At 36.7% G+C, this 18,245-nt stretch overlaps 1 protein-coding gene across 1 annotated transcript in view; it reads right to left on the bottom strand.

Annotated features, from left to right (window-relative positions):
* Positions 1-18,222, bottom strand: part of mlxipl (MLX interacting protein like) — a 32,996-nt gene extending 14,774 nt beyond the window's left edge. Inside the window, exons 1-8 of the mRNA XM_026240579.1 lie at positions 17,670-18,222; positions 14,529-14,635; positions 13,825-13,907; positions 13,596-13,685; positions 10,740-10,778; positions 4,530-4,704; positions 2,760-2,840; positions 221-372 (exon numbers count right to left, since the gene is read on the bottom strand). Coding sequence (XP_026096364.1) covers positions 221-372; positions 2,760-2,840; positions 4,530-4,704; positions 10,740-10,778; positions 13,596-13,685; positions 13,825-13,907; positions 14,529-14,635; positions 17,670-18,016 — 1,074 coding nt within the window. The 5' untranslated portion in view covers positions 18,017-18,222. The remainder of the gene's footprint in view (positions 1-220; positions 373-2,759; positions 2,841-4,529; positions 4,705-10,739; positions 10,779-13,595; positions 13,686-13,824; positions 13,908-14,528; positions 14,636-17,669) is intronic.
* Positions 18,223-18,245: the final 23 nt, after the last annotated feature.

The following is an 18,245-nucleotide window of genomic DNA, read 5'->3' as shown; positions in this document are numbered from 1 at the left end:
AAACATTAAAATTAAATTAATAAAAGATTATTATGCAATGTTCAGAATGAATCAAGTACGTAATTTGTAGGTTGATTCTGCTAGAAATGAAACTCTGGAATATAACAATAGCAGACGGAGGAAGTGTTTGAGAAAACGGTCATGTTCACAGTTATGTTTGGTGACTCCAGTGGCACTTGGCAGTTACACACCTGTTTTAAACCATGAATGAGTTCTGTACCTGTGTCAGCAGAGATCCTGTGTGCATCATCTGACTGCTGACGGCGGAGGAAGCAGCTGAAGGAAACGCCGCGCTAGACGAACTCTCAAAGAAGCTGCAGTCTGAATAACCCACGTGCTCCGTCGGCTGCCCGCGGAAACTCATGAAAATGTCTAGAGAGCAAATAGCTTGAAGTTAATTCTTCGCAAATAGCTGAGAGTGACTTACATTTTCTTCAAATGCATCCTTAAATTTGAAATGGCTTAAAAAATGACTTCTAATGACTCAGAAGAAACGTCAACTGGATCTAAACGAATCTAAACTCTACACTACAAGCAAGCGCCAACGCAGCATGGTTTAGTCTCTCACAGTATCTAAACTATTCCTCTAGACCTGCCAAACCCACATGCAACCAATCAGAACGCCTTCTGGGAAAGGTATTTTCCACCTCAGATGATGCGTCCGTCATGTGGCCATGCAATGAAAGACAATAACGTTTCACAATCACATGCACGCTTCAATAGAGTGAATTTACATTATCATAAGAACACTTACTACTCTGATGCTACTGAGCAGAATATACATAAAGCTGAGAACATTTACAGATGAAATGTGGAAGCTCGGTGTTGATTTCTGTGAGAAACCTGGCTCTGCCACATTGAATGAGTCCAGAGCCTCGTGACCTGCCTCGAGTCCTGCCAGATGAACACAGCAAACACTGCCAGGAACATGACAGTCATATGCTGGTGCACTAGAGTCCCTCGTTATCGTCAAGCATCATATTTGATACATTAAAATCAGAACGCAGATCATTTTATTTTCTTCTGATATAAGTTTTTGAACACTGAAGCTTGTTTGAATATAAATGCACTTGTGTATTAGATAAATCAGAAATGGAGGGGAATGAACGGTGCTGCTGTCCTAAAGTTAACTCATGCCTACAAATGACTCACTATTCAGGGCTGATCACATCCTATCTGACTTCCACCCTTCACTCATTGAATCTTTAGCCTTTAAATGACCCTGTCGCAGATGAGGAAATGCCACTAATGCCCCAGAGGGGTTAAACTCATTCATTGCCCTCTAGACACCCCAAAAGTGAAGCACTGACAGACTGTTGGGCCATCTTCACTAAAGCTTGCGCAAATGATCTTCTGAACTTCCCTATAGCTCCTCAAAGTTATCCAATACTTCTTATTAACCAAGTATCTATTTATAAATTCAACAGCTATTTATTTTTGCCGTTCTTAAGGTTGTTAAGGTTTTTTTGCATTTCCAAATAATATTAATTCTTAATAATTAATTGATAATTATATGTTAATAAAATTATTTATCAATAGATTAACACTGAAAAATAAATTTAACAAAAAATATATGATATAGCACGCTGTTATATGAATTTAATTGCTATATTCAATTTAAATATTTTTTTAAAATGTCAAACTACAGATAAAACATATTGTTCACAAATATTAATTCATATATTGATACTTAAATATTGAAACAAGAATATATTTATATCAACAACTATACCTCATTTTATATTTAATTTTTATTTAAATTATATTTATTAAGATTCAAACAAAACATTTTTCATAAACAGTAATAAATACATTAATAATAAATGTTATACACAAATATACATATACACACATATATATATATATATATATATATATAAATATATATATATATATATATATATATATATATATATAAATAAATAATCGGACGTTACCTCCCGATCAGGACTCGGTTATATATATATTCTCATTATTTTTTGACAATAATTGTTTTTAAGTCATCTCCAGCAGGTGATAAATAAAGTATATGAACAATGCAGTGCTAATTTACATTTATTACAGTATAGAAACTATTCTGCCTTATTGAACATCCTAGATCTGTTTTTTCGTCCTTCTTTATTCTTTTTTTTTTATGTATTATAGAAGTATCGGATCGGGATTCGGTATCGGCAGATCTTGAAAATCAAATGACTCGTACTCGAGTGCAAAAAACCTGATCGGGAGATCCCTACACAGCACACATATATTATGTAAACAAAAACTTAATTTGGATGTGATTAATATATACATAATAATGTTAATAACTAAATTTAATTTAAATTATATTTACATTATAATTTTTTATTAACATTTAAACCACAGATGAAACATTATTTCAAAAATATTGATCAATATATTAAATTTCATAACACTTATATTAATGATTATATTGAATTTCAATTATATTTAACTACTGATAAAACACTGTTCATAGACATTGAATCAATTATTGTATTAGTATTGAAAAACTATTCACTTTTTTTATATTATTCCATTATGTTAATGATTATATTCAATTTAAATTATATTTCATATTAGAATTCCAACTACAGTAAGAAGGTTTAAATATATCTCCATTTTCATGCCATTCGTCGTTATGATCAAATGCATCCAAGGCACCAGAGCAGCACACAGCATATAAAACTATTACGTTTGAGCTATAAAGCAGAGCAATGTCAGTGTAATAAAGAGTGATATGAAGAGCTCATTAAACTCACCGGGTATGTCCATCAGGTCGTCCAAGCTGGGCTGTAATGGAGTCAATCCGGGCTGGATCATGTCTGCATTACTGGTGTACGCTGAGATGACAGCAGTGAAAAACACTGTAAGGATGTGTGTGTTTAACACTGCCCTGTTTGGAGCATTTATTCTTTTAAAGTTCCTTGTTTTAGGGTGTGGTGTCCTTCCTGAATATATTTTATAAACTCATGTGACTAAATTTTCCATCCCTAAAATCATCTCTCATTTTTGAAATCCTGAATTAAATTCTTTAAGACAGGGGAGGCATTAAATGTCACTGAAAGATGCATATTATATTTCAATCTTATTAAAGGGGTCATGTGATGTCATTTCAAGTTTTCCTTTCTCTTTGGAGTGTTGCAAGCTGTTTGTGCAAAGATAAGATCTATAAAGTTGCAAAGACAAAAGTCTCAAAAAAAGATATTCTTTATGAATGTGAAGACTTGTCCACACCTTCCTAAAACGACTCATTTAGACACGCCCCCACATGTCTACGTCACTGTGTGGGAAGATTTGCATAACACCGCCCAAATGTTCACGCAATGAAAGAAGTCTTGAATTATTTCTGTGGGAAATAAAATAAGATTGTGTTTTTATATGATTATATGTTTTTCATATGAGAATGCAGATAATATCCATGTGCTGTATTTTATGTAGTTAAATTTAAGACTTAAGACCTTTTTAAAAGCAACTAGAAAAGTAAATTAAGTTATCTAAGGGCCGTTTCATAGTCAACGCGAGAAACGCGAGCAAGCAACGCGAGCGACGCACTCCCTTTCATAGTCTAAACAGTGAACGCAAGCGTCACGGTTGATGCATGTATGCAATACACCGCTCACGCAGTGTCGGGTGATTTAGTAGAGTCGGGTCGCGTGATATTCAGATCACAATGGCAACTGAAGAGGAGTGTATTCTGTTGCTGATGAGCTATCGTATACATGTGGATGAATACGTATAAGTTCGCATTATTTTTCCTCCATTGTATTCAAACCTTCTTCTTCTGTATATACTTGAATTAATGTACAATACTTGCAATGTCGCCCCCACCGACAACGCATAGTATTGCGTGAATCGGCGCGTCGCGTATCAAAAACTAGGACCACACATTTGGCTACGCACCGACGCATAATGGCGGCCGAAGCGTAACGATGCGTAGCCTCGGGGACGCGTATGCGTACAGATGCGTTGACTATGAAACGGCCCTAAATGTAAGTGTCTAGGACACAGAAAATGAGTTGCATTAGCAACACTTCAAAGTTTGAAAATTCACAGAAAAAAGACAAATGACTTAGGATAAGAAGTCTTACTTTCTCAGCAACTGACCCAAATAAAGGGAGTTTATAGTTAAAACCAACAAATATCTGCCAATGGGCTCAGAATACCTAATAAAATACAAAATAAAATAACGTTTTTATATCCCATTGACATCATCTCAATAAATGTATCTTGATTTAAGACTGTTTAAATGTTTGTATCAGAAGACATGCTTTTTTTTTTTTTGATGCATGCAACATTTAATGGCATGATTTAATGAATGTAAAACTTGGAAGGGAGAATGTGCCTGTGTATATTTCAATATTAGCACAATGGGATTAATTACAAGCCATGCACCAATAACTATTGGCATCAATGATGTTAAATCTGCTACATCGCATCTTGAAGGGCCAAAACAATCTAATATTCTGGGTCTGGAATGACATGAAGGTGAGTAAATGATTATCGGATAGACTGTGCCTCTGTGGACTCACTGTTTTGGCGGTCTCCGCTCCAGGGACTGGGTTTCTGGGTCATGGTGAACAGCGTGTCGGAGATGTCTGACAGGAAGCAATCCAAGTCAAACATGTGCACTTCCTCTGATACGGCCTCGGGCTCTGGATAGATCTGACTGCTCCATTTCTCCAGCCCTGTCCTGCTGATAGGACTCTGTGGAAGACACGATTAGAGGAATCATTCGCTCGTACTCAACTTTTTATATTTCATGCTAGAGGTTTATCACATCACTAACACTAAATACTAAAATGATGCTTTCATTAACAAACACTACTAAGAAAGGTTCTGCATCTACATATGACCACAAGACAGACTGTGTTTACCAGCACAAACTATTTATGTAACATCAAACTGTTACTCACGCCGCTTCCTACAAAGTCAATTGCATTTATATTTTAAAATTGGTAGATACTGCAAATGCTTATTCATGCACAAAACAATCTGTCCAGTATAAATAAGTCATTTTCTGTCTGAAGGCTTGAGGAAATGCATTGAAAATCCTGTTGAGAAAACAAATAGTTTTCTGTTTCCAAAAGCAGAGCAAGAAATGAGAAGGAAAACAAGATACAGAGAATATTTTTTTTAAACATGAACATGCATTTGCAACCCTTTGTTAAAAAAAAAAGGTAGGGCAGGACTCGATTTAATTCATTTGGAATTAATTAACTAAACAGCTAGTTATTTTTTGTAAAGAACAAATAAAAAAAAATGTTTACGATGGGATTGTAGCAAAACAAATATACTGTCACAATCGGGCAAAACAGCTGCCAGAAAAAAGCACTATAATAATGATAATAATAATAATAATAATAATAATAGAAATGCACAATAAAATAATATAAAAGTAAATTAAAATAGTAAAAGGCAGCCAAAAATATCTGTTCAGATAAAACCAAAAATCAAATTAAATTTTTTTACAGAATATTGCAGTGTTTATTCGAATTTTTCCTTGCATATCTTCTTTCACTAAAAACAATCCCTCCCCTCCTATTGAAACTGAAGCCATAACAAAACAATTTCATTACCTGAAAAAAAAAAAAAAAGTAAAGTAATTTTAATTCAGCTAGTTTTTTAGGCAACATTTCTCATTTACATTTAGGTTTAACTAAAAAATAAATAAATAAATAAATAAATAAATAAATAAACAAACTACAAACAAAAACTTAAACTTTATTAAAAACAGACAAGACAACATAGACATAAAAATACAAATAAAATTACAACAAATAATCCTAAATTTTTGATGAAAACAGGAAACAAATTCAATCATAATTCAAAATATTAACCAGAAATTATACCAGTATATCAATAATACTAAAATAACCCCTCTCCACATGATATGAGCAATTAGCAAATGCCCACGATCAAATGATCCAATCCATTTCCACATTTCCCTATATTTGTTTTCTTTTGAGAAGCTCTTTTACATTCTGATGAAATATTTATTTCCTTTAGGTGGTCAAGCACTGATGAATCGTTCAACATTACAGCAGAAACCTGTATTTAAATGAGATTTAGATTTCATGTTGACTGCGGTTACACACACAAACACTCAGATCTGACATTTACTCACAGATTTTACGGGAAGTGCATCTGTTTGACCTGGAGAGCTGCTGTCTTGCTGGTTTTCCTACCCTGAGAGGACTGAGGCTCGTCACGGGCCGAATATTTATAGGATTAGCCACAATCAACATCTGCATACGTCTTTCCTGAAAACTACCTACATTCTGTTTTCCGCTTTCTCTTTTCTTATGCACAAAGGTGGCTGATTGTAGTATTGTTGCTAAAGCGTGTTTGTGTGTGTACGTGGGCCTCGGTGCTTACGTTTGAGTTCTTAACAACAGCAGATTTACGCAAATGTGTAAAAGACAGGAACCCCCTGCCATTACCCCATTATGTTTTCATTTCTCAGTCTTTTTTTTTCCTCCAGGTTTCTCCATATCATTGAAGGCGTGCGGCTCTTTTGTTCCTGACCCAGTTCTCGCTGTATAGAGGACGAGAGCAAGCGCACTGCCTCCTGCTGGCACACTGACACACTGCAGCTCAGCACCAGGGCAAACCAGGACACGCCGTCCTATCTGTAGATATGACCCTGCTTCAAAGTGCATGTGTGGGATTTTTTTCATCTGTTTTATGATCCAACAGGTGAAAATGGTGCATCTGATCACTTAGTAAAGTAACAGCACACTTGTCTGGAGCACAAATGGTCAAATCACAACACCAAGTGTCCAAAACCTCTCTAAAACCAGCAAAGCAAAACAGAAGATCTAGACTTAAACTATTTGTCTTTGAAGTGCACTACCATTCAGAAATTTAGGGTCAGTGAGATTTTATGCTTTAGAGAGAAGTCTGTTTTGCTCACAAACGCTACATTTATTTGACTGTAAAATTATTAAATATTATTACAATTTAAAATAGACGTTTTCTATTTGAATATATTGTAAAATGTAATTTGTTTCTGTGATCAAAGCTGAATTTTCAGCATCATTACTCCAGTCTTCAGTGTCCTTCAGAAATAATTATAATATGCTGATTGGCTGCTCAAGAAACATTTCTGATTATTATTAAAGTTGAAAACAGTAATGCTGCTTCATATTTTCACAATTTAGTTTTGTTTACAAAAAATAATAATAATAATAATTTGAACAAATTTACACATTAATACAGAAGCTGTATCCATTACATCTGACATGTTTTCCCAATGACACGCTACCTGTTACATACCTGGACTCTTTTAGTGTTTTTGCCCCTGTGACCCAGTTTCTGTCTTCCGTATTTGGTCTGATTAGTTCCCAGGTGTGTCTATTCCATTCCCCATGTGTCTTCTTCTTCTTCTTTTCAAGTTTAATGGCGGTTGGCAAACCAAACTTAAATGGTGCATTCCCGCCACCTACTGGATTGGAGTGTGGATAACGTTATGGTAGTAGTGACCTAAATCCTGTTACTTAAATGAGTGTCTTTTAAGAAATTAAATACTACTTCATATATTTTGAGTTGCTTTGGGCCATTACCTAATAATGCTTTGATAGAAAAATCTTCCATTTCCATTTCTCTTAATGCTTGAAATAATTTAAATCTTTCTCTTGCATAAGCCTCACATTTTAATAATACATGTTCTACTGTCTCCATATTTTCCGAACTACATTTTTCACAATACCCAGTCTGGTGTTTCCCAATCCTGACCAAACTTTGATTTAGTAGACAATGGCCTATGCGCATTTTTGAAATTATAACATCCATCCCATTCCCCATGTGTTCCATGTCCCTGTTAATTTAGTCATGCCATCCACCTGTGTTTTCCCAATTATCCTTTGTACATAAGCCTTGTCCTTTCAGTTCTGTTTTGTCGGGTCTACTCACTTGCTATTTAAGTGTGTCTACCTCTGTGCTCCACGTGGTGGATATATTAAAAGCCTTATTTCATTTATTCTCTGCTCCGTGTTTCTTCCAGCAGCGTAAACCGTAACAGAAGACCCGACCAAAAAAGAGAGTAAAAAACTGCGTGTTTTTCCCTCCGTTTTTGTTTTTTCACAGTCTTTTCTTTTCGTAGTGTTGATGGATCCCCTCTATAGCCCCGAATTGCTCCTCCTGCTGGAGCAGGAAGGACGTTCTCTCGAGGACCATACCAGACGGTTTCTTCTGTTAGCTAATGCCACCAGCTACCCGGACTATGAGCTCTGCACCTTCTACAACACCAGCTTGAACTCCAAGTGCAGAGTGTTGTCGCCCGAAGATGGTCCTCAGGAGGAATTTGCCGCATTCGTGGAGTGGACTCTGGCTCAGTCCCACTCCCGACCCAGAGACCAGCCAGCCACCATCCTGCCACATGGCGCCAGAGCCCGCCGCACAGCCCGAGCCATCCAGTGAGCCATCTGGTTCCGCCCAGCCCTGAGTTTCCTGTGTCTCTGCTGGTTCCGCCCAGCTCTGAATCTTCTGTGTCTCCTGTGTTCCCTCCTGGCCTCCCTCTCCCACCTCCTCCTGGACCTGCCGGTCCCTCTGCTCCACTTCCGCTGGTTCCATCCAGCCCTGATCCTCCTGTCCTTCCTCTCTTTCCTCCTCCTAGACCAGCCAGTTCCTTGTCATCCCTGCTGGTGCCAGTCAGTCCCGCAGCTCACCCTACTGTTACTTACCTGGACTTTTTTAGTGTTTTTTGCCCCTGTGACCCAGTTTCTGTCTTCCGTATTTGGTCTGATTAGTTCCCAGGTGTGTCTATTCCATTCCCCATGTGTTCCATGTCCCTGTTAATTTAGTCATGCCATCCACCTGTGTTTTCCCAATTATCCTTTGTACATAAGCCTTGTCCTTTCAGTTCTGTTTTGTCGGGTCTACTCACTTGCTATTTAAGTGTGTCTACCTCTGTGCTCCACGTGGTGGATATATTAAAAGCCTTATTTCATTTATTCTCTGCTCCGTGTTTCTTCCGGCAGCGTAAACCGTAACACTACCAAATCAACTATAATTTAGAATTTTTCATTTGTGACTAAATTTATTGGGCTGTTAAATGTTACAATACTGTATAAAAAAAAAATTAAACAAGCATTCATACTGTATACACTACCATTCAAGAAATGTATCAATGTTAAAAACAGTTGAGCTGCATGTGTTTAAGCAAACTTGTGATACATTTTATTTTTCAGGAGCAAACAAACAAATCTTTCACAACATTATAAATGTCTTTACTGTTACTTTCCGATTTAATGCATCCTAATAAAAGTAATTTCTTTTAGAAAAACTGTCTGACCCCAAACTTTTGAATGGTAGTGTACGTTGCAAATACCATGGTACAGTATATAAATAGGGTAGTCACTAGGTCGTGTTATCCGAAAGCATCAGAACTTTTTTGACTCGCATCATCAAACTATTTCATATCCACAAAGCGGCACATGAATAAACCGTTTAAAAGAAGTGTATGTGGGTCAGATTTGATTAAAGCCTCAATGTGCTTTTCTCTGACCGCCTCATCGAACAGACGGGAAGATTAACACTTTAGTCAAGTGACTCATTTTCTCATTCGTATGACGCAAATGAATTTGCACGTTTACGTTTATTCATGTTTTTTGTACAAGGTGCATTTAATTTTCCAAACAGCTGAGGAAAGCAAAAGCGACTATTAATAGAAATGCTCTTGAGCTGTGCAAACATGACCTACTAAAGTGAACGCTACTCTCTACGCTAACTCATCAATGATTTACACCAGGCCATTATCACAGCTGCGTTACGGCCCACAGATATGAAAGAGACCTTCGAAAGTGTCTGAATAAGTAAAGAAATCTGTGTGAAACAGCATCTGTTCCTGCAGAATCCAGCCGGATTTTGATCTTAACTTTAACATTTTGATTAAACCTTCCAAAACAGACGTAAGTGCACCTCACTTTTTAAGCCAAAACACTTTATAGGTGCCTTGCAGATCCACAGAAGGCTCTTGATTAGCTCTCAGTAGATCTGGTACAAACATTTCTGTTAGCTGGCCAAATGAATTGCAAAATATGGTTTGATTTATCTTTTTGGATGATATATTGATTTATCATCACAATAACCCCACCATAAATGTGTATTCAAAGGACATCGAATCACATCGTCGTTACTGGCTGATACAACATGATTTCTGAACTGCAGCCATTACTTCCTGATCTTCGGTTTATAATATGATATTTAATGTGACCTGAGCTAGTAAAATATGACACTACATTTGATTTTTCCGTCTCTGTTGAGATACTGGTGCAAAACTTCAGGAGCATGTTTCTAATGATAACCCATGCGTACTAGTGGGCAGGTTTGACTCTACACAAACAATGACAAAAATCAATATCTGATGAAATATTTCACCTGAAAGAAAGATGTTCACAAACTTAGTTTTAATATTCCCTGGTATTTCCAGGTTTTCCACGACCATGGGAACCCTGTGTCACGTTAAAACAATATCTGGCACTTGGTTTAATCACTTTAGTTTGACTTACTTTTCTTAAAGGGATAGTTCACCCAAAAATATGTGTGTTTCTCAACATTCTTCAGGATATCATTTTTTTGTCCTTCACAGGAGGAGTAAATGATCACAGAGTTGTTGATTTTCTGGTTTAAATATCTCTTTAAATGTGAAATGTGTAACTTTTGTATCTCTAGCGATTGCAAAACCTGACTATTTACGGTCTTTGACTGCATTAAGAGGGTAGATTTCTCTGTGCTCTTACCTTCTGTAGCATGGAGAGCAGGTCTTTGTTCTTCTGAAGCTGAAAAGAAATGATAAAACAAAATACATCAGATATAGCAGTGTCTTACAAGCCAATAGATATTACAAAACAAACAGGAACTGATCTTAAAATCTTAACAATGGTTCAGTGCCTGAGATTTTTGAGGATACAGTTTTGTTCACTTTCAGAGATTTTACGGGTTCTTTCTGTGATACTGAACTTTGAGCTCTTGACACAAAGTTGTTCCTGACGTTTTGCACCAGTATCTCAACAGAGACGGAAAAATCAAATGTAGTGTCATATTTTACTAGCTCAGGTCACATTAAATATCATATTATAAACCGAAGATCCGGAAGTAATGGCTGCAGTTCAGAAATCATGTTGTATCAGCCAGTAACGACGATGTGATTCGATGTCCTTTGAATCCACATTTTATGGTGGGGTTATTGTGACGATAAATCAATATATCATCCAGAATGATAAATCAAACCATATTTTGCAATTCGTTTGGCCAGCTAACAGAAATGTTTGTACCAGATCTACTGAGAGTTTGATGAAGCAGTTTCTGTTGTCAAATACTTTTAGGGAATATTATTAAGTAAATATTGTGTCAATGTGCTGTATCATTTATATTGGAATTATTTTGGTCATTCGTCTCTTTCTAGACATTAGGACTGCAAATGGAAAATCTATATCAGTCGACTGTTTATTATGAGAAATTTGTCATCGGGGTGTTTAATAATGAGAATGACTAATTTAATTTACAGTATACATTATAGTTCAAACGTTTGGAAGCAAAAACTCAATACAACAAAACGATAATAATAAAAATTGAACAGCGAACCTGTATATTAGTGATTTCTGAAGGATCATGTGAAACTGACGATTGGAGGACTGATGCTGAAAATTCAGCTTCAATCACAGAAAGAAATTACATTTTACTATATATTGGAACAGAAATCAGTTTTTTGAAACTGTAAAAATATATATATATTTTTATAAATGCAGACTTGGTGAGCAGAAGAGACTTCTTTCAAAAACATTTAAGGGGTCATATGATGCAATTTTTTTTTTCAGTGTTACAAGCTCTTGGTGCATAAAGAAGATCTGTAAAGTTGCAAAGACTTAAGTCTCAAATCCAAAGAGATATTTTGTGAAAGTTAAGACTCTGCCACACACCCCTAAATGCCTACATCACTGTGTGGATATACTGAAATGATCACGCAAAGAAAGAAAGCATGGTTTCAGTAACACAGTCATGTCAGGGAGATGCTGTGGTTTCTAGGAGAAAGCAGAAGCACTTTATTTGGTCTTCCGAAAGTAGATGCATTTAGGAATCAAATTAATAACAACAGAACAGCAATGCATCTAATGGACCACGTTTCATGAATCTAGAAGAGGAAGTTATTCTGACTTTTCTACGACAATCAGGCGCTTCTGAATCAGCTACTGTAAGTATGTTTTGTTATTAGATTAAGTATTTGCTATTGACTGTTCAAATGCCGAGTTTTGCATGCGTGTGTGTGTGTGTGTGTGTGAGTGAGTGAGTGAGTGAGTGAGTGAGTGAGAGTGTGAGAGAGTGAGAGAATGAGTGTGTGAGAGAGCGAGTGAGAGTGAGTGAGTGAGTGAGTGAGTGAGTGAGTGAGTGAGTGTGTGTGTGTGTGTGTGTGTGTGTGTGTGAGTGAGTGAGTGAGTGAGTGTGTGTGTGTGTGTGAGTGTAAGTCAGTGTGTGAGTGAGTGTAAGTCAGTGTGTGAGTGAGTGTGAGAGTGAGTGTGAGTGAGAGAGTGAGTGAGAGTGTAAGTCAGTGTGTGAGTGAGTGTGAGAGTGAGTGTGAGTGAGAGAGTGAGTGAGAGTGTAAGTCAGTGTGTGAGTTAGTGAGTGTGAGAGTGAGTGAGTGAGTGAGTGTAAGTCAGTGTGTGTTAGTGAGTGTGTGAGTAAGTGTGAGAGTGAGTGTGAGTGTGTGAGTGAGAGAGTGAGTGAGAAAGTGAGAGAGTGAGTGTGAGTGAGAGAGTGTGTGAGTGAGTGTGTGAGTGTGTGTGTGTGTGTGAGTGAGAGAGTGAGAGAGTGAGTGTGTGTGAGTGTGTGTGAGCGAGAGTGAGTGAGTGAGTATTTGTGAGTCAGTGAGTGAATCAGTGAGTGAGTGAGTGAGTGAGTGTGTGTGTGTGAGTGAGTGAGTGAGTATTTGTGAGTCAGTGAATCAGTGAGTGAGTGAGTGAGTGAGTGAGTGTGTGTGTGTGTGTGTGTGTGTGTGTGTGAGTGAGTGAGTGAGTGTGAGAGAGTGAGAGAGTGAGTGACAAGGTCACATCACAGTAGAGTCAGCTGTCTTAACTGTCTGTAGCTTGTTTACTGCAAACACATCCGAGCTTCATCGCTGTGTCTGTCACGAGACTCTGGTCCTCTTTCGAGCTTGAAGTGATGGTAAAACTAAGGACATTATTAACTGTCTTTACATTTACTTTGAAAGAAGAAGCTCACGATTATGGAAAGGGGCGTTACATTTCTGACGAGTGCTTGATGTGTTCGGCCAATCACAATGCACGTGATCAGCTGACCAATCAGAGCAGACTGCGCTTGTCAGAAGGAGGGACTTTTTAAAACTACAAGCTTGAGAGAGGCGGGCATAGAGGACCTAAAATAATGTACAGTATTTGAAAAATAATGTGTTTTTGAACATTAAAGCATGTCAACATATTCTGTTACACCAAATAATTATATTTTAAAAAAAGCATCATTTGACCCCTTTAAAATATTCTCACCAACCCCAAACTTTTGAATGTCCAATCTGTGAATGTCCAAAATGTGTTCTGGGCATATGATACACAATCATATCCCATTATATTTGGTCAGTTACTCACTCTTTTCTTATAGTAAATCCTCCATTTGTGATATTCCTTAATCACCACCTCTATCCGTCTCTTCCAGTAGCTTCCCTCCAAAACAATCGCCTGTAAACACCATAAATAAACACATTAAACACAGCAGGTGATGCGCCAAACATCAAAATCTTCTCTTTTCAATCAAGGAATTCATTGATTCAAACAGTATGATTAATCAATTAAAGTCTGTCTTTGAAATGGGACTCGCCTCAGGTTTGCCGTGGGCATCCGCCTCCGAGCCCTCCAGCGGCGTGACAAACCCACACACGGGGTTCTTCCTTTTCTCAACATCTAAAGAGATTGAACAACACATTTAGGCATGACATGATTTTCAAAAACAGCTAATTTTATATGTAGTATAATTTAGTATCAAAGCTATTTTAATAATAAAAGTCACAGGGCAGCGTCTACAACATGTTTCTGTGCTCCTGAATGTTTCTCTGTGTGTGCAATGTAATCTCTGATCTCTCTCTTGCTCTGTGCGAGTGATGTGTGAGCTTTAATTAAAGCAACTACTTGTTCATTGAACAGTTTTAATGTACACCTTCCATTCAATCAGAATCAAGTATTGGGTAAGACTATGGTATAAAGTTGGACTTACTTATCATTCCAACTTTATATGAAGAGCTGTGCAATAATACATAGTTGCGTTTTGTGAAAGAAAAAAAAACAGATGAGATTTGCTATATAGTGTATATTGATTTATGTTAGTGTACTGTATGCATTGAATAAAGTTGGATGCAATATATATAAATAATATACTGATAATATAAATAATAATGCAGCCAAGATTTGCTATATAGTAAACATACATTTGTGAATATGTTACTAAAACAGTACTGAGAAACACTTTTACATGAGAAATGCAGTAAACGGTGTGAAACAGACTAGAAATGAGATCAAGAGACTCACACTGAATGAACCAGGCCCTCCAAATGCCATTATTCAGTCTGATTTTATCCCTCCACAACAACCTCAAGCCTTTGAAAGACTTCCACTTTGGAGACACAATCTTTCCACTGAGAAGAAACACAAACACCACTTCAATCAACATTAGATGTAATTTAATTTGCATAGTAGATATAAACAACATAAATGAACTGGAAAGTGCAATAAACTACATTGTTTGAGACTAGGACACATGGGTGTTGATGATATTGCAGGACAATGGTGAAATCTTCCCTTTTCACCCGGCTGGCTCTGCTTAAACATGCTTTTCACCATCCAGCACGAACTCTGTACTGTGTTTGCAGCCGGAATAATTTCATCAATCTAACACAGCTGCCCATCTGCACACATTCTGACCACACTTTACACCATTTACTGATGCGTCTAGTGCACTTAACCTCAAAAAGCAGGAGACAGGTGACCTGAGAGTGCTGTGTTCACTCTGTTGCTACGAGTCCGGTGAGAATGAGTGCTTAAATGAGGAATAGGACAACACACCCTTACAAATAAACAACACCGATAGGACGTCATCAGGCTGAAAAATACATTTAATAAAATGTCTGTTCAGTGCATCGAACTGGAATTATGGGAGGGTTGAGAACCGCTGGGTTATTAGTCACATGAAATCCAGATTCACTTTTTTTTAGCTAGTGTTTTATTGTAAAATTATTTCAGAATTTAGATTTTAAATTTTTATTATTTAATTAATTGTATTAAACTCCTTACAGTTTCTTCACAAACACCCTAAAATATTTAGAAAAATATTTTTTAAATATTGCTGAAATAATGGTAACATGAAATGCAGATGAACAAATAAAATACAAGATGTCTTTTAGTAATTGTTTTAATTTGATTTCGAATATTAATATAAAAAAAAATTATTTATTTTTTACAATTGATTCTTTCTAATTAAACTTTCTACTGTTCCCTCACAAACTCCTAAACCAGTTTGTGAAACCATGCTTTACATAAAAAATATTTTACATATGCGACCCTGGAGCACAAAAACAGGCTTAAGTCTCTGTGGTATATTTGTAGCAATAGCCAAAAAAAAAACATTGTATGAGTCAAAATGATAAATTTTTCTTTTATGCCAAAATCATTAGGATATTAAGAACAGATCATGTTCCTTGAAGATATTTTGTCAATTTCCTACCGTAAATTTAGCAGCACTTCATTTTTTAATAGTAAAATACATTGCTAAGAACTTCATTTGAACTATTTTAAAGGGGATTTTCTCAATATTTCATTTTTTTGCTCCCTCAGATTCCAGATTTTCAAATAGTATCTCAGACGAATATTGTCCGATCATAACAAACTATAGTAAATATAAAAGTCGCATGTGCAAACACTGTTAAATATAAATGAATACAGTGATGTTCTCTGTAACAACGACCACTAATAATACCAGAGAACACTCACCAGTGGTTTATGGCACGAAATCTGTATCTCACTATCCAATAACAACAGTCATTATGTTATTGTCATATGTGGTGATACAAGCAGAGCAGATGTTTCTGATAGCCCTTCCATGATGACATGATTCCCCGTCTCAGATGACGTCAGGTGACTGGTGTGCCATAAACTACTGCTGACTCACGGCCAAAGTCACACTGAGGTTGCATCACGATATACCTCCAACGGCTAGTGCACAGTTTCTGACAAGGTTCATCTGGTCTTATCATTAGCATATAGAAACAGCAAAGAATTTTGCATGCATTAAGTAAATGCAACACTGCAAATCCTTAGAGATAAGTTTTAAACTTTAAGGAATTAGTTTAGTGTAGGTTGTTTAACCCCAGCGTACAATAAAAACACTTTCCACATGGCTCAAAGATTTTAATGGCACAATATACTCACAAACCAATAAAGGTTTAAACAGGATTACCTAAATGGCTGGATACAGTAAATAAAACAATGAAGATGTACTGCTCAGAGGAGAGACGGCTAGAAAAATAACATGTTGCAATACTGTGCATTAATCAAATGTGTGTTTGCAGAAAGTGCTGTGGGTTCCTCTGCCCTCGTTATTCTGTAACTCTCACCTCGTTTGTCTTCCAACTGCTAGCAAAGTCCAAATGAGCTTTTTTTTTTAACTCAGTCAAGGATTTCACAAAAGCAAGACTGAATTTAGAAGCATTTCATACTGTGGTGACCTTTTACTATCTGGCATTATAATTGTTAAAATTGTATAATATATTAGAATGCTTAAAATACTTATTACATAAAATCAGAGCCAAAAATACTTTTTGATTCACTCATTTTCATAGAACTTTATAATCAGTTTTACAGTGCCAAACGCAACAGATCTGCTGAAATAAAACAGATGCAAAAATAAAATCCTGTGAAAAAAAAGTGGGGTTTTTTTACATTTGGTAAATATGCTCAAATGTATCTGTACTCTCTAATATACACACTGCAGTGATTTAAATGTTTCAGAAAAACACACTCAAATGAGGTCAATTTAACTTAAAATATTTAAGATATTGGCATTTATACTGTTATTATAATAATGTAAACATTTCACTTGGGTATTTTTTGGTACACTGCAGTAGGGTAAATATCAATTAAACGTTAACTCCTTTATAACAATTTAAACACTGCACATATTATTATTATTACACACTTAACAGGAATAATTTAATTATTTTTAAGTAATGTAAACATTTCCATTTGGTGTAGGTTCAACTGTAGTCATTTAGCTGTACTTTTTACGGTTTTATAGTAATATAAACATTACATCGAGGTGAATTTGACTTAAATTGTTAATTATATATACTTTAACTGTTTTACAGTTTTGTAAACATTGCAGTAAGTAACGATTATTAGTAATATAGCTACACTTCAGTGAGGTAAAATAGCGTTTAACTCTTTTATGACAACATAAACACTGGCATACTACCATCAGGTGAACTATTTTTTTTATTTATTTTGTTTATCAATTATGTGATACTACAAGTGCTGTGAGGTAACATACGTTTAGCGGCCGTAATTTAACGGATTTATAGTAATGTAAACATTAGCATGAGGTGAGTTTGTGTTTTATAGTGTAACTAGCAGACACTGTAGTGAGGTAAACCAGGGTTAAATGACGGTTTGTTTTACCTGTACGCCAGAGTCATGCACTCAAACAGGCGTGTGAGAGTGGGGTCAATGCTCAGCCGTCTGGACCTCAACGGACCGAAGCTGTAGGTCTGGCAGTCTGGTTTATTAACGGTGTCGAAGTCATAATTATCAGCCTTATACAGAGCAGCGCTTCTCCTCCGGACCGAGTCGCTGTGCGGCGAGGACACCATGAAGTGTCCGCTGTGGATCACCTGAGTCCGCCGGACTGATCCGGATCCCGCTCCGACGTCCACACTGGGCGAGTGGTCATCCGGATCCGAATCCGACTCTGAATCCGGTCCGATCCGGTTGGGCTCTGATGTTTCTGAGTACTCTGCTTTCGCCATCGCTGTCCTGTCAAGCTGCAGTCCACTGAGAGAGACTACGCCATCTGAGGAGCGCGCTTCACTCTGTAACTGTTACTCCGCTGCATACTTACTACACACTGCTGGAGGTCAAAGATTACGCGCGATAAAATAATCAAAAGTCACTGATTATAACGCTGCATCTAGCAGATTCAGACTCTGACAGTCTAATAAACTCGAGCACTATTACGTAAGAGTTTTTCTCTGTCCC

The sequence above is a fragment of the Carassius auratus genome, linkage group LG30F (assembly GCF_003368295.1).
Source record: "Carassius auratus strain Wakin linkage group LG30F, ASM336829v1, whole genome shotgun sequence".
NCBI lineage: Eukaryota > Metazoa > Chordata > Actinopteri > Cypriniformes > Cyprinidae > Carassius > Carassius auratus.
Note: the sequence above shows the minus strand (reverse complement) of the source record. Positions and strands in the feature narration are given on the sequence as shown.